Genomic DNA, 26,808 nt, shown 5'->3' on the forward strand with positions numbered 1-26,808 from the left:
TATTAATGTTTTTATTTGAATATGTACGGCGATATTAATTATTGAGAGAGGCGTTTCAAGTTCAACACAATCTTCGTTAGAATATGATCATAAAAGCCTCAAAAATTAAAGAAGTTGGAAATTTAAATTAAAAATCAAGTGCACTTATGTTTTTGCTTACTCTTTTAACCTTAAAATATAGAATTGTGTGTAGAATCTATCATCAGTTATAAAGTATAATGTGGAAAGTAAACGATATATATTAAGAAAATACAATAATGCTTTAGACAAAAATAACTACAATATTGAGATACTCCTAGAAATGAGTTTGTCTTTGAGCATTTAAAGATATTATTAATGAGTCAAATAGTATAGCATATTTCGACCAAGAATTAATTGCAATGTTAAGTGTCATGGGTAATTTTTTACCAAATTATGTTGATGCTAATGGAACTGTCCTTTAATCTCTTTCTAATTTTTTTTGTGTTGGATGTATTTTATAATAAAAATTTATATTTTACTATATTTTTTTAATATTTTAAAAATCCATTCTATAATTAAATGTCATCGATGCAGTTAAAACAAATATCATTATTGGAAATCGCATAAATAATTTTTTAAAATAATATATATTCATATAAATATGTAATTATTTAAAGTGACTTCTTTTTGAATTGGCTAAAAAGTATTATTTTATTTTTAGCTTAAAAAAAAACTATAATTGTGGGGTTCTCCGAGAATCTAAAAAGGGAGTGGATTGAACTTTTACCGCTTTATTTGTTAATTCAATCAAAACAACCCATTTCCATTAATCAATGTTTTCTTGAAAAGATTATCACAAAAAGATCATATGAAAAACAAAATTTAATGGCCCTTTAACACCAATTTCATTTCCAAGATTTAACAACAAAGCTAAGAGTCAAAGAGAATGAGAATTATACATAAAATTTATAATGGTTCAATTCTTAAGGGACCTTGTTTTAAAAATCTCTTAGAACTTTCACTTATAGAGAATTAGGTACAAATACTATGCAAATATAATTCCCTAGATTTTACTATTTCCTTGAATCCTATAAGAGAAAGAATGAGAGTTCAAATCCTATTAACTTACAAAACTCTTGGTAACCCTAACCAAGATAAAAAAAACAAACAAGAATGAATTTCTGAATAAAAACGAATACACCTTGATGTGTAGATCACAATATTTTCAAGTTCTTCTTCTAAGAATGATCAAATCATGATGAACATTAATGAATGAATCTTGATCAGCTTGCATTGAATCTTCAGAAGAAATATAATGAAATTCCTTTACTTGACTCTGTTTAAGTATTTTTCTCAAAGTTAAAAGTGTATCAAGAGTCACTAATGAAAAGAACATAAAGAGGACATTGATAACTGTTAAATATGAACTATTTTGATAATAAAAATATATTGAAAATATCTTTAAAAATATTTATTTAGCAGTTATTTTTGGCTTAGATATTAAGATTTGATATTTTTCTTAATTATAACGTGCAAATATGAAAATGAGGGATTAAAAGAGAAAAAGATCAAGAAAATATCAAAAATATCAATAAGGAAGATTTTTAGTTTAGGCCCAAGTCCACTCCAAAGGGAGTCAAGCCAAAGAGAAGACACACAACCCACACACCGGGTCTATCCCTTAGGAAAACCCTCTTTCCTTGTTATTAATTATCTATCACTTTCTTCCATTTTCCTCAACCTCCTAAAGTGTAAAAGTCTCTCATGACATGAGAGACTAAATCCTTAGTTAGGGTCTGATAGGCCTAAAAGTCAAAGCGATATATGATGTACTCACTATTTATCAATGCAATACCATGTGTTTTCTTTTCTATTATCTTTTCTGTTTATTTTTTCATGCATTATTCATCTTTTATATTCTGTTAGGGGTTAGACGCTCGAGAGAGGGTACCTTCTAAATAAAATTTAAAGAAAATATGCATGCATTAGTTTTAGGGATTAGACACTTGGAAGAGGGTAACTTCTAATAGAACAAAAAGAAAGGATTTCATCAGAAAGTCAAGACATAGAATGATAATTTCATGCCCATGCATTTTTGCAAATATCTGGAATTCATACTTCATGCCTTTTATTCATTGAATCTTTTCAAAAGAATTTGGAAGATAGATAAATAAAATAGGCTAATCATCGTGAAGAATTATGGACAAGTAAATGAACAGATATGTGTAGGATAAATTCACCTATATTGATAAAGAAAAATCATAAAATTATACATCATAAGCAAATAAGGCAAGCTAAGTCCCAACATCATCACATTCTTGAGAATTTATCTTTTATTCATCTTATCTTTTTTTTAATCTTTCTTTCTCTTTTATTTTTCTTTTCTTATCTTATTTTTTTATCTTCTATTTTTTATCTTTATTATCTTTTAATTTAAATATTTTATCTTCTATTTTTTATCTTTATTATCTTTTAATTTAAATATTTTATCTTCTCTATCTTTTATCTCTTATCTTTCCTTTTAAATCTTTATCTTTCTACATCTTTTATTTTAAATTCCTTATCTCTTGCTTGTAAATTGGATTTGCTTTAATCTAAGTACAAACAAAGACCCCATGGATTCGACACTCGAACTTCCAAGTACTTTACTACTTGTGACAAATTTGATATACTTGCCAATGAGTTAACAGATCTTTATAATTTTGACCGGTAAAACAAATTTAATCAATTGTCAAATATGGTAATCAAATAATTCTCCAAAATCCTATTTGTTCTACCTTTTCAAAAAATTTGTAATCCATTATTTCTTTCAGATAAAGAGTTTCTCATGCTTTTTGGAATAATTGATTAGCAATTGTGGTATTGATTATTCATCACACAAGGAGCACCTTAAGTTTCCAAAAGTAATCTAATGGATTACAGTACATGTTAATCAATTATCTCAAGCTATAAAGCCTCTCTCCATCTAAAATTGTCTTCTATAATCGATTACTGAAACTAATAATTGGTTAATTGATCAAAGCTTGCCAAATTTCAAGTAGAAGAGAGATATGTTGCTTGTTGTAACACTTTGTAATTGATTTCAAAACATTATAATCAATTACACTATATATGTTGACCTCATTGCTCTTAAGAAACTTAGAGATGAATCAATTTGTTTAACACCTTAGAATCATATTAATAATGTATAAAAGAAGGCTTAACCTAGAACAATCATCATGCCCGTCTAAAACAATCAATACAAATGCCACATCTATTAAACTTGTTTGACATTGTAAAATTATTAAACCAAAACTAAGACCTAAAGACATATCTTCAAGGTTTTAAGCTTTGGTCCAACAATAATTCTTCAATCGAAAATATGTTACTACTTTTTTATTTTATAAATGTTAAGCCAAAATCTATTTGTATTTAGTATTAAAAAATATTATTTTATATAGTATCATAAATGAATGCATGAAGTCAAATATTCATTAATAAGACCATTAAAACTCATTATCCTTCTTCCCATAACTAATAATATTTGTACATTCCAAACCTACTTTCTATTAAAATGTCTGACTAATTAATATTTTTTATTAAATAAAAAATAAAACAACTAAATTTTTTTATTACTTTATGTTATAATGGGTATTATTCAATGGTCAAAAGTAATATTTTTTAGAAATAATTAATATTAATGTTTTTTTAGTCAATATTTAATATTAACGTTAATTAAATATATGATATATCATATGAGAAGAAGGTAACTTATATGAGAGTGAGAGGGTATCTTATAATATTTTCACTATGTTGGATTAGACATGGCAATGGGGCAGGGCAGAAACAGGTATTGTCTCCCCAATCTTCGACTCCGACTCCCCCAACATGTTCCCATACCCGATACTCAACGGGTTAAAATTTATTATCTCATCTCTGTACCCGTTAGGGGTATTGGGTATCCCCGATCCCGTCCTGTATCTGATTCAAATTAGAAAAATAATTTTTTTTGTAAATAAAATATTAAAAATTTGATTTTAGAAAAAATAAATTGATTGTTAAACATTTATTTTTAATTACTTATATATCAATAAATTTATCATAGTGCATGTGTCTACAAAAATCGTTAAGAAAATAATATTAAATTATGTCAAAAATTTAAAATAAAATTAACTAGTAATTAAAATTATAGGCCTTTTGATTAAATTATGCAAAAATTCTAAAAAATTTAAGTGGCAGGACGGGTCCGGATTCGGGGTCGGGGCTGATGTAATAATCATATACCCGTACTCATACCCTACTTTTGGTTATTGGAGAAAATCCAAACCCGAACCCATACCCGATCAACTCGGGTATTACCCATCAAAGTCGAGACGGATTCGGACGGAAACCCACATATACAAATTTTCTTGCCATGTTTATTACCTCTGTTTTTAAAATTTGTTCCCACTCTTGGAAAGCCACGTGACTGTCAATAATATACCTTTACAAGGGGTTGGAATGTCACCTTTTGATTAAATTTCTCCTCTGTTTAGCTGGTCACCTTTTGATTTAAAAAAAACAGAGATATTACATTTAGTTCCTCTAATGTGAACGAAATACTACTTCTTAGTCTAGGGTAATAATTAAGGAAATAAAAAGATAAAATTTTTATTAAAAGTTATAGGGAGCACTTTTACTCATTCCAATAAAAATATTTTTTATTTTGCTTTTTCAATATTCTTAACACATTAGTTAATATTTTCCTTAATTCATCAGTATTACTCTTTGAGAGGACATATATGCCATGGCATCAAAATGATATCAATGTGTCAAATTGCTGTATAACACCAAATCTCAATCATTCATTTTAATTTGATCTAACGACTCTTAGTAATTCACTAAAAAAGCTCACGTGACCCCTTTCTCCCCATTACGCTCTCACAAATTTCTTATGTCCTTCCCATCGTCACATGGACCTCCCAGAATCGTAAAGCATGAACTATCACTGAGTAACTAACACCCTTTTCAGGGTTGGTCCTTGAAAAGAAGGAAATTGGGAGATGGGGAGAGGGGGGAGGGGGCTATTGAAAATATTTAGACACTCTTATCTTAAAAAGTTTAATCAAATTTTATAGTTAAAAGAAATCTCAGCTTATAAATTCATACATAGTAGGCGACTAGGCGTTAAACGTTGGGAACAATCTTGTGATTTCAAGAGGAATTAACGTTACTGTCACCATATTTTCAAGAATCTTCTCTTATTTGTCTAGTTGGAAGCACAGCAGAGAATGGTTAAAAGGACTGGGGACCAAAATATTCTTGTGATCTCCATTGATCAAACTGAAGTTAATATGGGGGAAATATTGGTCTCATATTATTATTGTTATATGCATGCATTCAAGTAAACGACTAAGCTTATGCTAGTATTGGCAAATGCATTTATTTGTGTGTGTATCCATCTCAGAAAGCAGTCACCTATTATAATATAATCCAGGTCTGCAACCCTTTCTGCCCTGGGACTATATATAGAGTAATTTTAGTAGTACGTACATGCTGGTGTGAAAATGACTTTCACAGCAGGCATATAGGTACTAGGTAGTATAAGAATTCTAACAGAACCTAGAAAAGCATTTAATTAATTCAAGTTTCCATATTGGGAAATTAAGTATGGAATCAGCAATTCCAGTTTTATCTTTTCAAGATGTTCAACAATAATAATACTCAATGCAATAAAAAAAATGAAATTTAATTGAAAAACTAATGATACTATGAGCATCCCCTACATGTCAGAATATATATCCAATAGCAGCACTAGGTGACTCAATGAACCTGTAAACAAGCACCACTTATTGAACTGAAAGAACAAATCAGAATCGAAGGGTAGTGGACTCAATAGTGCTTAAATCAAAGCCTCGGTCAACTTCTCCTTTTACGATTGGTCAGTTTTTCCTTTGATGAGTTGCTGTTGTTTTGACTGATTTTCTTTATTTTGTGTTCATCATGGGACCTTTTTGGTCTTTGTACTTTTTTGTGCTGCTTCCCTTTTTACAGCTTGTGATTTGGAACTAGTCCCCTATTAATATTATATATTATTATTTGCTGACGGAAAAAGCATGTGTTCCTATGCTGCTAATGTACCAGCAAAGCTTCAATTTCCTGTTGTGACTTGTGAGTTTTCTTGGTAATTAACTTTGGAGCTGTGATGTACTGATTCGGGTGTCCATTTTTCAGATGGCTCTCCCAAGCACCAAGATGCCTGTGGTGTTTTACTCCATGGTGTTGCTGATCATCAACAATTGCATTGAAGCAGTTTCGGTGAGAGGAGATTATCACAGAACTGGATTCCATTTCCAGCCCCTTAAAAACTGGATGAACGGTTAGTATGAAGACTTTATTTCTGGACCTGCATTTTCGTTTTTGCATATCTTGCCATATTCTGTAGTTAGTTTTAATCATTGACTGCAATATAAAAAACTAGAAAGCAACTGTGTCTCTTTGAAAAGGAGATGAATTAATGAATAGATTGTGATCTTGTTTCAATTCTTTTGTGGACATATTGCAGTAGAGGTCTTCAATAGTCTACGAATATTGTACAAAGTGGTTTAAGTCAGGATGCGTTAATTTGCCATGGGGATTGTATATGGTGTACAGGGCCTGCTGGTTTAAGTCAGGATGCGTTAATTTTATTATGATTTTTTCTCTCTTACTCATGCACATCATTGCAGTAGGTTTAATCATTAAAGATGGAACTTTTCTTTAATTTGCATCAAATAAGTAGGCTACTCCTGCAGTTTGATAACATTGTGTAAAAAGTTTCACATTAAAATTTAATATTTTTTTTATAGGAAATGAATAATTTTAACCATTCATATAACATTAAAATGTGTACCAAAAACTAATAAATTAAAATACATGCTTCCTTTACTTATTTCGACAGTTTCATGTTATCCTATAGAAACATATTATGTAGAAATTTTATAATTTTTGTTTTCATTACCAATCAAGCTAATAACTTTCTTTCCTTTGCATGTAATACTTTCATGGTACCTATATCTCTGTAACGATGCGTCAATCACATGTAGATCCAAATGGTAACCAAGAACTTTATAATTCTATTATATTTTACTTTTATTTTTTCAATGACAACCATCCATACATTTGTGTACACCATCTTACACTTTTAATTGTCAACAATACAGGGCCAATGTACTACAATGGAGTATACCATCTGTTCTACCAGTACAATCCCAATGGCACAGTGTGGGGTAACATAGTGTGGGCGCACTCAGTGTCCAAGGATCTGATAAACTGGAATGGCATTGAACATGCTATTTATCCATCAAAGCCCTTTGACAAATTTGGCTGCTGGTCAGGGTCTGCTACCATAATCCCTGGTAAGGGGCCCGTGATCCTCTACACTGGAGTTATAGACGAAAATAACACTCAAGTGCAATGCTATGCCGAACCAGAAGACCCAAATGACCCACTTCTTCGGAGATGGGTGAAACCAGACAAGCTCAACCCAGCTGTGGTAGATAAAGATGTTAACCACACTGAATTTCGTGACCCCACAACAGCTTGGTGGGGCAAGGACGGTCACTGGAGGATGCTGGTGGGCAGTGTAAGGAAGCGCAGAGGAATAGCTTATCTATACAGGAGCAAGGACTTCAAGACATGGGTTCGGGCCAAACACCCTATCCATTCCAAGGGTGGTACGGGTATGTGGGAGTGCCCCGACTTTTACCCAGTTTCAGTTATAGGAAATGTAGTGGGGAATCCAGTGAAACATGTGTTGAAGAACAGCCTTGATGATACTAAGTTCGATTACTATACTGTGGGGACCTATCTGGAGGATAAGGATAGGTATGTGCCTGACAACACTTCAGTGGATGGTTGGGGTGGACTTAGGTATGATTATGGCAACTTCTATGCTTCCAAATCATTTTTTGACCCCAGCAAGAACAGGAGGATCTTATGGGGTTGGGCAAACGAGTGTGATAAACCGATAGACAATTTTCGGAAAGGATGGGCAGGAATTCAGGTACTGAATTTATATGTATGCATTTCCTTCAAGGTTAAAATAAAATAGAGTTTTGTTCTCTTATTTATATTTCATATGGTTTTATCTTTTGCTTATAAGTCCTATGTAATAGGAGTTTGATAGGTTGACTATAGTTGCACTCCTTATTTTCTGGCTGATCTTGATAAAATTTGATATTCCACGAGTGGTGGTAGTAGTTACTGGTGTAGGGCTATTTAAAAAGCCAGTTGTCTTCTTCATTCGATAAGAAATTCACTCTCCCGATTACAGAGTTTTTATCAGTTTCAATAGATGCAGCTACAGGACAGGGCACAGTAATTTCTCTTAAATTGTTCAATCTAATCAGGAGACAATATATTTTGACATTGTTAAATACTCTTTGACCTAAAATTATTCAGTTTAAATGTAAAATAAAAACCTAAAATTATTGAGTTTAAATGTAAAATAAAAAAATTTCTTAGTAAGAAATTAAATTTTGGCTCCATCTTGCTTTTGTCTTTCTTTTTCTTTCTACCCCTTTTATTCTCTTCACTGCCCAATCTTACATATGTTTTCAATATTTTTTTTCTTGGATTGAGAGAGATAATTCTAGATTTATTCAATCTTTGCTCGATTCTGAATCTCTGACTCCCTTTCATGTTTTTTTCTTTGGCATTCAGATATAAGTGTTTTATTTTTGTATCCTTATACAAATTAAAGGAATTGAAATATGCGTGTATGTGTCTGGTAAAATAATTAGGCAATTCCACGAACTGTGTGGCTCGATTTTACTGGGAGACAATTGGTGCAATGGCCTGTTGAAGAGTTAAACAGTCTCAGAGGCAAAGAAGTTAACATAGACAATCAAAGGCTTGAGAAGGGAGATTATAGTGAAGTAAAAGGAATCACTGCTGCCCAGGTCTAATTCTTAGTTATGCATTAATGAATGTATGCTCATACAAATAAATACATATAATGATATAAAACTAATGATATTATATAACTGCAGGCAGATGTTGAAGTTACGTTCTCCTTTTCAAGCTTGGACAAGGCAGAGGCATATGATCCTAAGTGGGTAAAGGCGCAGGATCTATGTGCCCAAAAGGGTTCAAAACTACAGGGTGGGGTTGGACCGTTTGGACTTCTGACTTTGGCTTCTCAAAATCTCGAAGAGTTCACTCCTGTGTTTTTCAGAGTTTTCAAAAGTCCAAATAAGCATATTGTTCTCTTATGCTCTGATGCGAGAAGGTTAGTCTATTCTAAATTGGGATGAGAACTTCTAGTTTTCTTTCTATCTTCATGATAGGATGGGTTTTAGACCAAAAGAGATCAAATTAAGTGGTTGGAGAATTGCATTGGATGGGGTTAGGTTCTTTTAATTATATGATATTTTGTTTTTTTGTATTTCCTTCAAATTGGTTATTTTTGTTTTTGGTATTTCTAAATAGTTCATCTTTGAAGAGTGATCTGTACAAACCGCAATTTGCTGGGTTTGTAGATGTGGATTTGGCCGCGGATAAGAAGATTTCTCTTAGGAGTTTGGTATGTGCAAATTCAATTCCATTTGGTACTTATATATAGCATTTATGCACTACAAAATACTAATGTATAAGTATTTAATATTCTTTGTGTTTTCAAATGAATGGAAGATTGATCACTCAGTTGTGGAGAGTTTTGGAGCAGGAGGGAAGACAAACATTTTGTCCCGAGTCTATCCCGAGCTAGCAGTGATGAACCAAGCGCACTTGTTTGTGTTCAACAATGGTACTGAACCAATCGTAGTGCAAAACCTCAAAGCTTGGAGCATGATATCTGCTGATATAAAATGATCAGCCTGAAGCAATTGAAGTCCAAGTTAGTTAGGTGGTTACTGGTACATATGCCAGGGTGGGTGGAACTCAGACATATCATTAGTTAGTTTTTAATTCCTCTTGGTTAGTTACGCATGTAAACAGTGAGATACTTTTCTTTATAAATACCTTTATGCAATGAGAATCGTTTTCTTCATTCAATCTTCTCCGCTGTTCATATCTCTCAGTTTGAAATACTTAAAATTTGACATAATGTGATTTATCTGTTTCTTGCATTGTCTTTGGTAGACCTACGATATTTGTGCGTCACATGTTATGAAATATTGACACCGACACGGACATATAAACACTTGTAATGTCCAAAATGTAGGATACAGACACATGATATATATATATATATATATATATATATATATATATATATATATATATATATATATATATATACATAAAATTAAATGAGTTATATTCATAAAAGATCTAAATTGAAAATCAAAATTTATATATTTATCATCATCTAAAAAGAACTTTTCCTATGATAATGAGTCACAAATGGGATAGGATGTTAATTAAAATTTAAACATTATATTTTATAAAAAAAAATGTTAAATAAATAATAAAATTATATTTAATCTCTTGTAAATATTAAATACAATTAATATTTACTATAAAAATTTAGTAAATTAATAATAAATAGTTATAAGAAAATGTAGAATTATTGAGAAATAAATACAGATTTACCTTAACCGTTTAGTTGAAGGACCACACAACATCATCGCCATGTGGACTCGTATAGTTGGTTACACTCAAGAGCCAATGCCACCATGACTCAAATGGAAAAAAAAAAACTTTTTTTCCTCACCTTATTAATATATCATTTCCTCCGTGTGTCTCTCTCTAGAGGAAAATAAAAAGGGCAAACAAAAACTCTTTCCCCCTTTTCATCTGAACATCATCGTCCTTTAATCCAAATCGCTTTGTCGTTTTACTCTCTAAATCGGAAGCTACAACCCGCCGCCGCCGCTGCTCCTTCATTCAAATCTCGCTCTAACACGATTCCTCAAACATTAACCGATTCTTCTGTCCTTTTTCTTTCCTACCTTCTCTTCTTTTGATATTCGCAGCCCGCGATTCTGTATACGGTGAGTCCTTATCGGAGGAGGAGTGTGCTCGATTATTAACCTGTGCATTGTCGCGGGTGTCCACTTGGTGGGCCGCGTCCAATCTCACGCTTCCTGCGTCCAACCATGTCCGGTGACCACGGAGGCAACGCACACCGCGTCGCACCGGAGTCGTACCCGTTTGCATGTCCAGTGCGCCTCCGACGCGGGACACAACACTTCAGGGGCATGTCCGTGCTTCATAGGTCACATGTAGTTTTATTTAGGTTCTCTTCATTTGTCTAGATACAGTTAATATGACAGTCCATTCACAAATGGGGAGGGATCCATGCACTTTGTAAAAAACACAATATTATAGGTCAACCAATCAGAATCACCAAATACTTTCAATTGATGAATGTGTAGATTGTTTACGTGCTAATTGGTCATTTGAGAAGTTGTGATGAGTGGATGACTCACCAACAAATGAACTGACTTGATTAACAGTGTGAGGCTAGATTTTGTTGCCCTGCAGAATAGGTAGCAGCTCTTGAATTTGCTCAAGAGTGAATTAAGGAAACAAAGTCTTCTCAGTGGGAAACCATGTTTGTAGCAACATGGGTTGTTAGATTTTAGCTTAAAATCAATTAGCACCAAGTAAAGTTATCCAACAAATATATAAGTTGCACCGCGAGAATTGAAGCAGACGTTATGAGATTTCCTGACATTGTTTCTCATTCTATCACAAAAGGTACATTGCTTCACTGTGTGATTTCCTCTTCCTTGAGTGAACCTCTTCCTCTGCCTCTTCATCTTACAGTTGAGGGGGTGTAATTGCACTCCGTAACATTTAAGGAAATACAAATATATATTTATTGTTGTTTGTTTGTGCACTCTTAATTTTATAATTTTAAACCCCTGTTCTTAAGTTTCAATCTTTGTCAAATTTTATCTTGGGTTAGTTAAGTTTTTAATTCCTAACCTTTTCAAAATTTAATTTTTAGTCATTAAATAAAAGTTTGCTGGGTTAGGATCTATAAATTATTTTTAAAAAAAATTTGACTTTTAGTTCTTAAACAAGAACTTGACTGATCAAAGTCTCTCAACTTTTATTTATTAAGTGTATTTGCAAAGAACTTAGAAGTAATTTATATTTAGAACTTAGAAGTTGTAATTTATATTTTCTTGAATTGGAATCTAATAAGTAAATTATATTTACCAATGAGTATAAAAAAAAACTAGAGGAAAAGACATACATTTTCTTGGAATGGAATCTAATAAGTAATCCGTTAAAAAAAAAGATATAATTGTAAAAATTGATTGAGAATAACAAAACAAAAAACTAGTTTTCTCTAATCAGTAATTATGGCTTATAAGCACCCAAAAGTTAATAGTAAACAAAATTACCGGCCAAACAGGTTACCTAAAATTTATATGTCGAAATAATTGAATAAATTGTTGGAAGCGCCCATGTTCACATTCCACGTCTTTTTTTTATTATTTTTTTATTATTTTGGAACATTTAGTTATTTCTGAATTTGGTCCATTTTCCATCCACATTCAATCCATATCTTTGCAATATATTTGCAACCACCTTCAGTAACAAATCACGTACCCATCTTTTATCTCAAGTACTGAACTTACCCATCCTTTATCTCACATACTGATAACTTCTTATCTCACGTTTTGATAACAAGTTGAGCTCTGTGATGAACAAACTCTATAAATAGGATGTGGTGCTCTCAGTTTTGTATCACCAAACCCACTTCTCTATTCAGAAAAAATTACACCATCTATTCAGAGTGAGTAAGGGTTTGGAAGAACAAAACTGTCTTCCAGGTTCGTGTGTGTGCCGCTTCGCGTTCGATTTGCAATGACTGGAGGTACGCTCGTAATATTTTAATTTTCGCTGTTTGATCTGAATATGCCATTTAAATTGATTTGCATGTTTAGATCAGTATATGTATATTTTTACATTTGGTATCAGAGCCTATTTGTACCTCTGTCTTGCTTATTGGGTCGTTCCTTTGCGGAGTTTATTTTCTGAGTACAACATCAAAGGACTCCCTTTGCCGCTAAGCTATTGCAATTTAATTGTTTATTAAGTGCAGTTCATGTATATTTATAACTTTTGAAGGATAAATCATTTATGCACAAATTGTTTAAAATTGTGTGTCTCTAAGTTATGTTGAACATGCAATATTATGTTAAATACTGGTATGCATTGGATTTGATCCTTAAAGTTTATTACATGTTGAATGGATATACATACAATGTTATTTTGAATTGGCATACATGTAATTTTTATGATTTGATATTAAGCACATTTGCATTATTAAGTATGTTTATGCAAAGATTATTTTTGAATGTTAAGTGATTAATATAATTTTATTAAATTAGAGAATAGCCACAACATCTTTAATTGAGTAAAATTATATGCTAAATTTATAATCACATTAGAAATATTAATTGTGATTAATCATATGTAATGTGATGAAATCTACCCACAGGAATTTTGTTGTATTTGTATGATTAATTAGGATAAAATATTAAATTATATTTCTTAATTTACCCACAGGAATTAAGGAAAAGAACATGATTTAATAGTTTTATCATAAAGTTGCATGATGAATCTAATTGAGTAGGACTTTAGCCCACAGGCAAGTTTTGTGTCACTAGATTCATATATTGAGACATGATTTGCATTGGCAAAACATGACATTTGTTTAGTCTCAAATTTTCTTAATGAGCATGTATGTTTGTTTGCAGTTTCACAATCTATGAATATTTCTTGTGACCTTCCCATTTTGAAAGGTGATAATTATAAGGTTTGGAAGGAAAGAGTTCACTTTCATTTGGGCTGGATGAATATTGACTATGCTATAAGGAAGGATGAGCCACTGGCTATTACTGAAACTAGTGAACCTGATGCTGTTGATCTTTATGAAAAGTGGGAGAGATCTAATCGTCTCTCCGTTATGTTCATAAAAACCAACATATCCACTAGTATCCGGGGTTCAGTTGACCAGCATGATAAGGTCAGAGATCTGTTGAAAGCCATTGATGAACAGTTTACGACCTCTGAGAAGTCGCTTGCTAGCACACTCATTATGCAATTCTCTTCCATTAAGCTTACTGGAACAAGGGGTGTGCGTGAATATATCATGCGCTTAAGGGACATAGTGACTCAGTTGAAAACCCTGGAAGTTACCATGTCTGAATCCTTCCTGGTACATTTCATTTTGTGCACCCTACCTCAACAGTATACACCCTTCAAAATCTCCTACAACACACATAAGGATAAATGGTCTATTAATGAATTGATGACCATGTGTGTTCAAGAAGAGGAGAGATTGATAATGGAAGAGGGTGAGAAGGTAAATTTGACTACTTCTACTTCTGGAAAGGATAGGAAGAAGTCTGTAGGCACCAATAAAGGAAAGATTCCGACTCAACCAACAATTAAAAAGGAGTCAAAGTGTTTCTTCTGTAAAAAGAAAGGACACATGAAGAAGGACTGCCCCAAATTTAAAAGTTGGTTTGAGAAGAAAGGGTATGGAAAGCCTAAGGAAGCCAGTGGGAAGTGAGCAGTGCATCTACTCAGGGAGTAGGATGAGCTCGCATGTAGAGGCCATTGGAACGTGCGTCTTAGTTTTAAGTAGTGGCTTTAAATTACATTTGGAGAAAGTTTTTTATGTTCCTAGTTTCTGTAAAAACTTAATTCCTGTTTCTAAACTTGCACCTTTGGGATTTTATTTTAATTTTACAGACTTTGGTTTTAATTTACTAAATAAATATGAAATTATTGGTTGTGGTCAATTGGTTGATGGTCTTTATTTGATTGAATTGAAAAGCGACGCTACTTCTATGCACGTTTCTATTGGGTTAAAACGATGTATTGCGAATGAAGAATCCTCTATGTTGTGGCACCGGAGATTAGGACATATCTCTATTGAGAGAATCAAGCGATTAGTAAATGAAGGAGTACTTAGTACTTTGGATTTCGCTGATTTTGATACTTGTGTAGATTGCATTAAGGGTAAGCAAACTAACAAGTCTAAAAAGGGTGCAAAGAGGAGTTCTAATTTATTAGAAATCATACATACAGACATATGTTATCCAGACATGGATGCAAATAGTCCGAAATACTTCATAACCTTTATAGATGATTATTCACGATATATGTATCTCTACTTACTTCATTCTAAGAATGAAGCTTTAGATGCCTTTAAAGTTTTTAAGGATGAAGTTGAGAAACAATGTGGAAAACAAATTAAAATCGTGAGATCAGATAGAGGTGGGGAGTACTATGGTAGATACACAAAGGATGGACAAGCATCAGGTTCATTTGCAGAATTTCTTCAAGAACATGGGATTGTTGCCCAATACACTATGCCTGGTTCTCCGGATCAAAATGGTGTGGCAGAACGAAGAAATCGAACCTTATTAGACATGGTGAGAAGCATGAGGAGTAATGTAAAGCTTCCTCAATTTTTGTGGATTGATGCTCTTAAGACGGCTACGTATATATTAAACCGAGTTTCAACCAAGGCTATCTCAAAGACACATTTTGCGTTATTCAAGGGTTGGAAACCAAGTTTGTGACATATACGCGTTTGGGGATGCCCGTCTGAAGTAAGAATTTATAATCCACAAGAGAAGAAACTAGACCCTAAGACTATTACTGGGTATTTCATTGGATATGCTGAAAGGTCTAAAAGATATAGGTTCTATTGTCCATCCCACAACACTAGGATTGTGGAATCAAGGAATGCAAAGTTTCTTGAAAATGACTTGATCAGTGAGAGTGATCAATTTCAGAACATTTCTTCTGAAAGGGATCACTATGAAGTTGAACCTTCTGGGACAAGTAATAGGTTGGTAGTCATTCCCACCCCTCAAGTTAAAATGGGTGTTAGACAACCAATGATTGAAGTTCCACAAGCTGTTGAAAGTGATCATGTAGATCAAGTTGTTTGTGAGGAACAACATGATGATATTGAACAAACTGGTGAAGAACCAGTTGAACATGTTCCTCAACAAGATGACAAAACAACATTAAGAAGATCTACTAGAGTAAAAAAGACAGCAATTCCTAGTGATTATGTAGTGTACCTACAAGAATCAGACTACAACATTGGAGTCGAAAATGATCCTAAGACGTTTTCACAAGCCATGAGTTCTAAGGAATCAAATTTATGGTATAATGCTATGAGGGATGAGATGGATTCTATGGCATCTAACCAAGTTTGGGATCTCGTTGAGTTGCCTGTTGGTGTAAAAGCCATCAGATGTAGATGGGTCTTCAAAACAAAGAAAGACTCAGAAGACAACATTGAGAGACATAAGGCAAGACTTGTTGCTAAAGGATTCACTCAAAGATAAGGAATCGATTACAAAGAGACCTTTTCCCCTGTATCTAAGAAAGACTCTCTTCGAGTAATTTTGGCATTAGTAGCTCATTTTGATCTTGAGCTGCATCAAATGGATGTGAAAACGGCGTTCCTAAATGGTGATCTAGAAGAAGAGGTTTACATGAAACAACCTGAGGGATTCTTATCTAGTGTTGGTGAGCACTTAGTCTGCAAGCTTAATAAGTCCATCTATGGATTGAAACAAGCCTCCCGCCAGTGGTATTTAAAATTTCATAAGGTCATTTCTTCATTTAGCTTTGAAGAGAATGTCATGGATCACTGTATATACCAGAAGGTCAGTGGGAGTAAGATTTGTTTCCTTGTATTATACATAGATGATATTCTGCTTGCGACTAATGATAAGGGTATGCTATATGAGGTGAAACAATTTCTCTCAAAGAAATTTGATATGAAGGATATGGGAGAAGCATCTTATGTCATAGGCATAAAGATCCATAGAGAAAGATCTCGAGGCATTTTAGGCTTGTCTCAAGAAACCTATATCAACAAAGTTTTAGAGAGATTTAATATGAAAGATTGTTCACCAAGTGTAGCTCCCATTGTGAAGGGTGACAAACTTGCTTTGAGTCAATGCCCCAAAAATGATTTTGAGCGGGGACACATGAAAAATATTCCATATGCTTCAGCAGTTGGAAGCCTTATGTATGCTCAGGTTTGCACTAGATCTGATATTGCGTTCGTTGTTGGAGTCTTGGGAAGATATCAAAGTAATCCAGGTATTGACCACTGGAAAGCTGCAAAGAAAGTGATGAGATATCTTCAAGGAACAAAGGATTACATGCTCATGTACAGACAAACTGATTGTCTGGAAGTGATTGGCTACTTCGACTCAGACTTTGCTGGTTGCGTTGATTCACGAAGATCAACATCTAGTTATATTTTTATGTTAGCCGGTGGAGCTGTATCTTGGAGAAGTCCCAAGCAAACCTTAACTGCTACTTCCACTATGGAGGCTGAGTTCGTTTCTTGTTTTGAGGCTACCTCGCATGGTGTATGGTTGAAGAGTTTCATGTTTGGCCTTAGAGTTGTGGACTCTATTTCTAGGCCATTAAAGTTGTATTGTGACAACTTTGCTGCGGTGTTTATGGCTAAAAACAACAAAAGTGGAAGTTGAAGTAAGCACATCGACATCAAGTACTTAGCCATAAGAGAACGTGTTAAAGAAAAGAAAGTGGTCATTGAACACGTCAACACTGAGTTGATGATTGTTGATCCTTTAACTAACGGCATGCCACCAAAGAATTTTAAGGATCATGTAATACGAATGGGACTTGGTTCCATGATGTAATTTCATTGTATGTACATTTGTTATTTTCAATGAAACTCTTATTCAGTTAGATATTTTCTCATATGGTTTTGTGCACATATTTATTTATTTCGAGAAAAATCATTCGGTTTAGATATAGAATAAATATATGGTTTATTCATTAAGTTGAGAGCTAGTGTTGAGAGACTTGATATATTGTGGTACATGGAAGATACTACTCATCATTAGAGGACCTATCGCCATGACTCATATATTATGTTTCTTGTTATGGTTGATGTTGGGTTAAATGGACCAAGTGGGAGAATATTGAGCGCCCACGTTCACGTTCCATGTCTTTTTTATTTTATTTTATTATTTTGGAACATTTAGTTATTTCTGAATCTGATCCATTTTCCATCCACATTCAACCCATATCTTTGCAATTTATTTGCAACCACCTTCAGAAACAAATCACGTACCCATCCTTTATCTCACGTACTGATAACTTCCTATCTCACGTTCTGATAACAAGTTGAGCTCTGTGATGGGGTGCTCTCAGTTTTGTATCACCAAACCCACTTCTCCATTCAGAAAAAATTACACCATCTATTCAGAGTGAGTAAGGGTTACGAAGAACAAAACTGTCTTCCAGGTTTGTGTGTGTACCGCTTCGCGTTCAATTTGCAATGACTGGAGGTACGCTCGTAATATTTTAATTTCCGCTGTTTGATCTGAATATACCATTTAAATTGATTTGCATGTTTAGATCAATATATGTATATTTTTACATAAATGAGCTTTATCCCATATAGATTGAGTTCTTTCGTATTTTTTTTTTTTTTTGAGAAAAAGCAAGGAGTGTAGGAAAAGCATAACTTGGCATTCATTGGACTAAGCTGAGGAAGGATATTAATCTTGCCCACAGATCACTAAATGAGCTCAGTGGATAGAATTGAAACCTTGTGCGGTTCATATATGGCACAAAAATATTATCAAGCCAAAAGCATAGGAAAGATAACAAGTAACATTTGTCCATAAAAAAAATAAAATTATCATGTGAATTTTCCCTTTGGAAGGATCAAGGCACAGAGAGAAGTTACACGCTGAAACTCTTCCATTAAATTCACTACAAAGTCAACAATACGATAATGGAAAACTTCCACAAATAAAACATGCACCAAAGGCATAGATGATAATACAGAAAATTACATTTCCCTACTATTTTTAATTTTCTTAAGACAGACTTGCCATGTTCAGATTTTGTGCAGGCATTGAGAGTTTTTACAAAAACTTTTACACAATTATATACAGATGAAAATCATGAAATAACAATACCAATGGAGGTCAACGCAATATAAGAACCAGAGGGCGCGTTTTAGGTTTCAAAAACTTCCAAGGTGTCAATGTCATAATCTATTTAAAACAACTTCAGAATTACATTTGAATCCTTAATCTCCTAAGGGTCATTGCTCCTCTCTGTTAGAAATTACAGTGGAATCCTTACTTTCACAGGGAAATCTTTTCACCTCTTAGTTAATTTCTACAAAATACAAACACCAGAAATTATTCCAGCATTTATGTAATAGATGACAAATATCTGGTACAATTTTCACTATATGCTCATGATACACTCAGAAACTGGATCAACATATAACAGTAATAGAATACCGAGAAAAGAAAAGAAAATTAAAGAACGGAACGGGGTTATTCCCCAATAATAAATTGAACCACAGAAAGAATAGCTCTGGTTCTTTGAGGGACCTGAATCCTCCTCAGAATGAATTTCCAATTTTTCTCAATATCTCTTCCTAAGCCTTCCTCCTTTTTGTACAAACATCTCTCGATCCTAACTACTTTGCTGACTTATGTAACTAACTCAAGCAGCTCTATTCCTTTATTTATTCTTTCATAGACCTTTTTAATAGGGGGTCACACCCTATCATACACCCTATATGTTAGTTAAAATAGTCAAACAATCCAATTTTATTTTACTCACTAGAACAAGATAACAGCGATATCAATCAGCTAGAGCTTAACAATTCATTCTAAATTTCAAATGCATTAGCACTTTCCAAAATGTTTAAAAAAGGAATTCTACAAGGCTAACATTCTGCATACAGTCCATTCATGCATGGATATGCAAACAGAAAATTAAGAGAAGAATATCAAATTATAAGCATTGGAAGATCATATTTTATGACAAGAAAATCACAAAGTCTTACTTTATCATATTTTATGACACCACTTGAATGAGACCCAGAATGAGCAACATCTTGAAAAAATACACAGCACAATCAGATCCAAGGAAAGTAACAGTTACCCAGTGCATGGAGACCCTTTACTTGTATCTGAACAATTAGAATTGCCTGAGTTCATAGACTCTCCTGCATGTAAAAAACTCAAGGCTTAAGTATGGAATTGATTGGGAAACCACCGAAGAAAGAACCCAGGAATTAATATATAGATTGGGAAAACAAAAAATCCATGCTTTCCAGTTTCAAGTGATCGTCATTCCCATGCCTCATGATGGAAATTTCAGATTTTACATACCCAATTGTCCCTTGGTCTAATTACCAGAAGTCATGCAAAGCATAACATATTACTAAGATTTGAGCATCAAACTTTTCCTTGAATATTACCATGCACTGTGGGAGAATTTTTTTTTTATATATAAATTTAATAGTTACAGCTTATAGGGATGTGGAATACTACAAAAGGAACCAAGTTGAAAACTGAGTTAAATTTGAAGGGAAAAGATGATCGTACCTATAATTAACTGAAAAACAAAATTATTTCAAGAAAAAGGTTAATGTAAAATAGTACAAAATAATGTAGTTAATCATGATTTATTAAATAAATAAACATTGAAGCAAAAATACAGAACAAGCTTACAATGTTGAAAAAATTGGGGAAGAAAAAGAATTAGTGAACAATTCATATTCAACAACAACATCAATTATCATAAAAAAATTGATGTGGTTTTTTACATATTTTATGTTTTTTGTTATTTTTTTATGATACGACATCGATTTTGTAGAAAATTAATATTGTGTAATTTAGTTTACATTGCTTTTCAAAACCGATGTTAACGCAGAGACTTTTAACGTCAATAATTTCAATATCGATTAATAAACAATGTTGTAAGACCTTAATAACCAGTGTGAAAAGTATATTTTCTAGTAGTGGTCCATCTAGTTGAATAACAAGAGAAAAGACCTTGCTAATTGAAGGCAACGATTCCATAAGCAAAATCTGAGTTCTAGCAGTTCCATAAGCTTCTCCAAGACATTTAAGAAAGCAAATTACATAATCTTATTCTCGGTGTTGTTTAATCACATTCTTATCTCAAGTACAATTTGGAGTAGCTCTTGGATCTTCCAAAGTTACGAAAACATATCATTAATATTTATTGATATTTGATGATATTTTCTAAATTTTATCAAAAAAAGTTAGTAATATTTTTGCTTAGTGTTAGACCAAAAAATGTTCTTAAAGATCAGGTAGTGAAAGTTCAACCCAAAAAATATACTTAGAAAATATGAGCATAATGCCACTAAAAATAACATTTTTTTAAACTATACTTGACACTTGTCATCAGTAATTTGATTATTGTCAAAATACTTATACTATTTGATTCATCAATAATATCTTTGACCCATTTATTAGAAAAATCTCATTTATTAATATGAGTATTTAATAATAATTAATGTTATACTCCGTTTCTGACCGTTATTTATTTCATTAATAATATCATTTACTTGTCATATTAAAATTCTTGTAATTGATGAGTATCTCTCCAAGCAATTCTATATTTAAGGCTGAAAGAACAGGAAGCTCCACAACCACAGTGCACTTGATTTCAATTTCTATTCCCCAACTTCAATTCTATAGCCTTCTATATATCATCTATCGTATTCTAACAAAGATGCTGAACTTGAAGCACCTCTCTATAATTTGCAGCATTCTTGTTGTGGCTATCATTTCAATGTCAGCATGTCATTGCAGAGTTTTGCAACCAAATGATTTGAAACTCATTGAGGAAACTTGCAAGAGAACCCCAAAACCTAATCTTTGTCTTCAACTCCTAAAAGGTGACCCCCGTGCCCCTAGCGCTGATACTGCAGGCCTTGCATTGATTTTGGTCGATGTGATCAAAGCCAAAGCAAATGAAGCCGAGAAAACAATCAAGCAACTTCTTAAGCAGGGTGGGAATAAGAAAGCCTTAAGTGAATGTGCTGTCGATTACAAAGGGATTTTGATACTTGATATACCACAAGCCACTAGGGCTGTGAGGGGAGACCCCAAATTTGCAGATGATGCGGTAAGTGATTGTGCTGTTGAGGCTGATATTTGTGAGAATCGCTTCAATGGGAAATCACCACTCACCCATGTGAATAATGGTATGCGTGATGTGGCGAATGTGGCAAGGGCCATTATTAGGACTTTGCTCTAGGTACTCATTATTTCTTGTTTGACTACAGAGAAAAAAAAAACGTGTCATTAACAAACTGTTCAAATATAAAAGGATAATGAGAGACATTATTGTATGAAAATGAAGTCTATTTGAATGAATGTTATTGGAAATTGTTTGTTCAGGCATTTTCTGTGTGAGTGTGATAATTAAGGTTGGACGAACCAACAGAATTTATACATCTATACTACTTTGTTTAATTTGTTTTAAGATTTTTGTTTTCTTGTTTAAATTAAGTTTCTAAAATACCTAACACTTAAATTTTGTTTTCTTGTCCTATTTAAAAAAAAATACTAATATCGATCGATCATATCATTTAAAGAATAATAGGGTAATTGTATAAAATTTTAAAAATTAACATCAATTTTTTATATTACAAAATTCTAACATCATATTCTATAGCTGTTATTACAATGAATTTTTAATTTATTACCAATGGTCATCAAGGAATCCTATTGTAACTGATGACTTGGGCAACAAGCAACGGAGTGGCGGACCTATATGTAGATAGGGGGTGTATTTTGACTCCTTTAAATTTTTGGAATTTCAAAACAGAAATTTAAACAACTAAAAAGGTGAAAAATTACAATTTTCTTCTTGACAGAAGAACCTACCAAGACGTTCATATATTTCATTTATAACATTCACGCCAATGATACTCTTCTTCAAGAAACATCGTTTGAACTCGTGGAGCGTCAATCAGGTGACGTGGGTCATGCCTTACACCGTTGATTGAATTTTGTGCACGTCTAATTTTATAATTTTAACCCCCTGCTGTTTAGTTTTCAATGGTTCTCAAATTATATCTTGTGTTTGTAAAATTTTTAACCTCTAACCTTTTCTAAAATTCAATTTTTAGTCCTTAAACAAAAGTTTGTTGGGTTAAGATCCCTAAACTATTTTTTTAAGAAATTTAGCTTTTAGTTCCTAAGCAAAAAGTTAATTGATCAATGTCCGTCAACTTTTATTTGTAAGTTTTTAGTCACTAAAATTTAAAAAAATTCAATTTTTAGTTCCTAAAATCACAATAAAGAAATAAAAATTATGGGTTCAAGCTATTATTTAGGAAAAAAAACTGAATTTTCTAAAAGTATAGGATCTCAACCAGTCGTCAAACAAAAGTTTTGAGACCACAAATCTTAATGGAAAAAAATGAGGGATCTTCAGAAATCAAACATTTGGTTAGAGACTAAAAAATTGAATTTCAAAAAAGTTTAATTACTAAGAACTCAGTTAACCCTTTTATCTTTTATTGACTAATTTTTTCGACAATTGGTATCCTTTTCAGCTCATTGGATACTTTTATTCTCTATTCAATTAAATATTTTATTTCCTTTTCAGCTCACCAAACTTGATTTTATAGTATTAATGTTTTTATTTGAATATGTACGGCGATAATAATTATTGAGAGAGGCACTTCAAGTTCAACAGAATCTCTGTTAGAATATGATCATAAAAGCCTCAAAAATTAAAGTCGGAAATTTAAATTAAAATCAAGTGCGCTTATGTTTTCTTACTCTTTTAACCTTAAAATATAGAATTGCGTGTAGAATCTATCATCAGTTATAAAGTATAATGTGGAAAGTAAACGATATATATTAAGAAAATACAATAACGCTTTAGACAAAAAATAACTACAATATTGAGATACTCCTAGAAATGAATTTGTCTTTGAGCATTTAAAGATATTATTATTAATGAGTCAAATAATATAGCATATTTTGACCAAGAATTAATTGCAATGTTAAGTGTAATGGGTAATTTTTTACCAAATTATGTTGATGCTAATGGAACTGTCCTTTAATCTCTTTTTAATTTTTTTTGTGTTGGATGTATTTTATAATAACAATTTATATGTTACTATATTTTTTAGATATTTTTAAAATGAATTCTATAATTAAATGTCATTGATGCAGTTAAAACAAATATCATTATTGGAAATCGCATAAATAATTTTTTTAAATAATATATATTCATATAAATATGTAATTATTTAAAGTGACTTGTTTTTGAAATGGCTAAAAAGTATTATTTCATTTTTAGTTTAAAAAAACTATAATTGTGGGGTTCTCCGGGAATCTAAAAAGGGAGGGGATTGAACTTTTACTGCTTTATTTGTGAATTCAATCAAAACAACCCATTTCCATTAATCAATGTTTTCTGAAAAGATTATCACAACAAGATCATTTGAAAAACAAAATTATATGGCCCTTCAACACCAATTTCATTTCCAAGTATTAACAACAAATCTAAGAGTCAAAGAGAATGAAAATTATACATAAAATTTATAATGGTTCAATTCTTAAGGGACCTTGTTTTAAAATCTCTTAGAACTTTCACTTATAGAGAATTAGTTACAAATACTATGCAAATATAATTCCCTATATTTTACTTTGTCCTTAAATCCTATAAGAGAAAGAATGAGAGTTCAAATCCTATCAACTCACAAAAATCTTGGTAACCCTAACCAAGATAAAAAAAAATAAGAATGAATTTTTGAATAAAAACAAATACACCTTGAGTTCAAATCCTATCAACACTTCCACCTTGATGTGTAGGTCACTAATGAAAAAAACATAAAAGGATATTAATAACTACTAAATATAAGCTATTTTGATAATAAAAATATATTAAAAATATCTTTAAAAATATTTATTTAGTAGTTATTTTTGACTTAAATATTAAGATTTGATATTTTTCTTAATTATGGCATGCAGCTATGAAAATGAGGGATTAAAAGAGAAAAAGATCGAGAAAATATCAAAAATATCAAAAAGGAAGATTTTTAGTATTAGGTTCAAGTCCACTACAAAGGGAGTTAAGCCAAAGAGGAGACATACAACCCACACACCGAGTCTATCCCTTAGGGAAACCCTCTTTCTTTTTTATTATCTATCACTTTCTTCCATCCACCTCAACCTCCTAAAGTGTAAAAGTCTCTCATGACATGAGAGGCTAAATCCTTAGATAGGGTCTGACAGGCCTAAAAGGCAAAGCGATGTATGATGTACCCACTATTTATTAATGCAATACCAAATGATTTATTTCTTATTATCTTTTCTGTTTATCTTTTCATGCATTATTCATCTTTTATATTCTATTAGGAGATAGACGCTCGAGAGAAGGTAACTTCTAAATAAAATTTAAAGAAAATATGCATGCATTAGTTTTAGGGGTTAGACACTTGGAAGAGGGCAAATTCTAATAGAACAAAAAGAAAGGATTTCGTAAGAAATTCATTGCTAGAGATAGAATGATAATTTCATGCCCATGAATTTTTGCAAACATCTAGAATTCATACTTCATGCATTTTATTCATTGAATCTTTTCAAAGGAATTTGGAAGATAGATGAATAAAATAGGATGATAATCATCGTGAGTAATCAAAGACAAGTAAATGAATAGTTGTGGGAATGATAAATTCACCTATATTGATAAAGAAAATCATAAAATTATACATCCTATGCAGATACGACAGGCTAGGTCCCAACATCATCACATTCTTGAGAACTTATCTTTTATTCATCTTTTCTTTTTTTTTTCTTATCTTTGTTTATCTTTTATTTTTCTTTTCTTATCTTATTTTTTTATCTTTATTATCTTTTACTTTAAATATTTTATCTTCTCTATCTTTTATCTCTTATCTTTCCTTTTAAATCTTTATCTTTCTGCATCTTTTATTTTAAATTTCTTACCTCTTGCTTGTAAATTGGATTTGCTTTAATTTAAGTCCAACAAAGTCCCCGTGGATTCGACACTCAGACTTTCAAGTACTTTACAACTTCTTACAAATTTGGTACACTTGTCAACGAGTTAACAAATAATTATAATTTTGATTGGTAAAACAGATTAATCAATTGTCAAATATGGTAATCAAATAATTCTCCAAAATCCTATTTGTTCTACCTTTTCAAAAAATTTGTAATCCATTATCTCTTTCAGATAAAGAGTTTCTCATGCTTTTTGGAATAATTGATTAGCAATTGTGGTATTGATTATTCATCACACAAGGAGCACCTTAAGTTTCCAAAAGTAATCTAATGGATTACAGTACATGTTAATCAATTATCTCAAGCTATAAAGCCTCCTTCCTTCTAAAATTGTCTTCTATAATTGATTACTGAAATTAATAATTGGTTCATTCATCAAAGCTTGCCAAATTTCAAGTAGAAGAGAGATATGTTGCTCATTCTAAAACTTTGTAATTGATTTCAAAACATTATAATCAATTACACTATATATGTTGAACTCATTGCTCTTAAGAAACTTAGAGATGAATCAATTTGTTTAACACCTTAGAATCATATTAATAATGTATAAAGGAAGACTTAACCTAGAACAATCATCATGCCAGTCTAAAATAATCAATACAAATGCCACATCTATTAAACTTGTTTGACATTGAAAAATTATTAAACCAAAACTAAGACCTAAAGACATATCTTCAAGGTTTTAAGCTTTGGTCTAACAATAATTCTTCAATCGAAAATATGTTACTACTTTTTTATATTATAAATGTTAAGCCAAAATCATTAATAAGACCATTAAAACTCATTATCCTTCTTCCCATAACTAATAATATTTGTGCATTCCAAACCTACTTTCTATTAAAATGTCAGACTAATTAATATTTTTTATCAAATAAAAAATAAAACAACTAATTTTTTTTATTACTTTGCGTTGGTTTTGGGTTTAGGACAAGGGGTTGGAATGTCTTTTCCCTATTTAGCTGGCAATTGTCACCTTTTGATTAAAAACAAACAGAGATATTACATTTAGTTCCTCTAATGTGAACGAAATACT

General features: G+C 32.0%; 2 protein-coding genes and 1 pseudogene across 2 annotated transcripts; all 3 read left to right on the top strand.

Annotated features, from left to right (window-relative positions):
* Positions 1–26,808, top strand: part of LOC114403585 — a 141,093-nt pseudogene that overhangs the window by 108,906 nt on the left and 5,379 nt on the right.
* On the top strand, positions 5,675–9,954 carry LOC114401429 (beta-fructofuranosidase, insoluble isoenzyme 1-like). Its single transcript, XM_028363941.1, has 8 exons — positions 5,675–5,860; positions 6,154–6,298; positions 7,005–7,013; positions 7,122–7,963; positions 8,703–8,861; positions 8,952–9,190; positions 9,391–9,484; positions 9,592–9,954. Exons 2-8 carry the CDS (start codon positions 6,154–6,156, stop codon positions 9,769–9,771), a joined length of 1,668 nt encoding a protein of 555 aa, XP_028219742.1. The 5' UTR covers positions 5,675–5,860; the 3' UTR covers positions 9,772–9,954.
* LOC114401433 (cell wall / vacuolar inhibitor of fructosidase 1-like) lies at positions 21,369–22,027 on the top strand. The gene has a single exon (XM_028363943.1). It carries the CDS (start codon positions 21,460–21,462, stop codon positions 21,985–21,987), a length of 528 nt encoding a protein of 175 aa, XP_028219744.1. The 5' UTR covers positions 21,369–21,459; the 3' UTR covers positions 21,988–22,027.

This window comes from Glycine soja, chromosome 20 (assembly GCF_004193775.1).
Source record: "Glycine soja cultivar W05 chromosome 20, ASM419377v2, whole genome shotgun sequence".
Taxonomy (NCBI): domain Eukaryota; kingdom Viridiplantae; phylum Streptophyta; class Magnoliopsida; order Fabales; family Fabaceae; genus Glycine; species Glycine soja.

Coding starts and splice junctions, on each gene's coding strand:
- LOC114401429 (XM_028363941.1), top strand. CDS start 6,154: ATGGCTCTCCCAAGCACCAAGATGCCTGTGGTGTTTTACTCCATGGTG. Junction 7,964..8,702: donor AAGGATGGGCAGGAATTCAG/GTACTGAATTTA, acceptor TAAAATAATTAG/GCAATTCCACGAACTGTGTG. Junction 8,862..8,951: donor AAGGAATCACTGCTGCCCAG/GTCTAATTCTTA, acceptor ATATAACTGCAG/GCAGATGTTGAAGTTACGTT.
- LOC114401433 (XM_028363943.1), top strand. CDS start 21,460: ATGCTGAACTTGAAGCACCTCTCTATAATTTGCAGCATTCTTGTTGTG.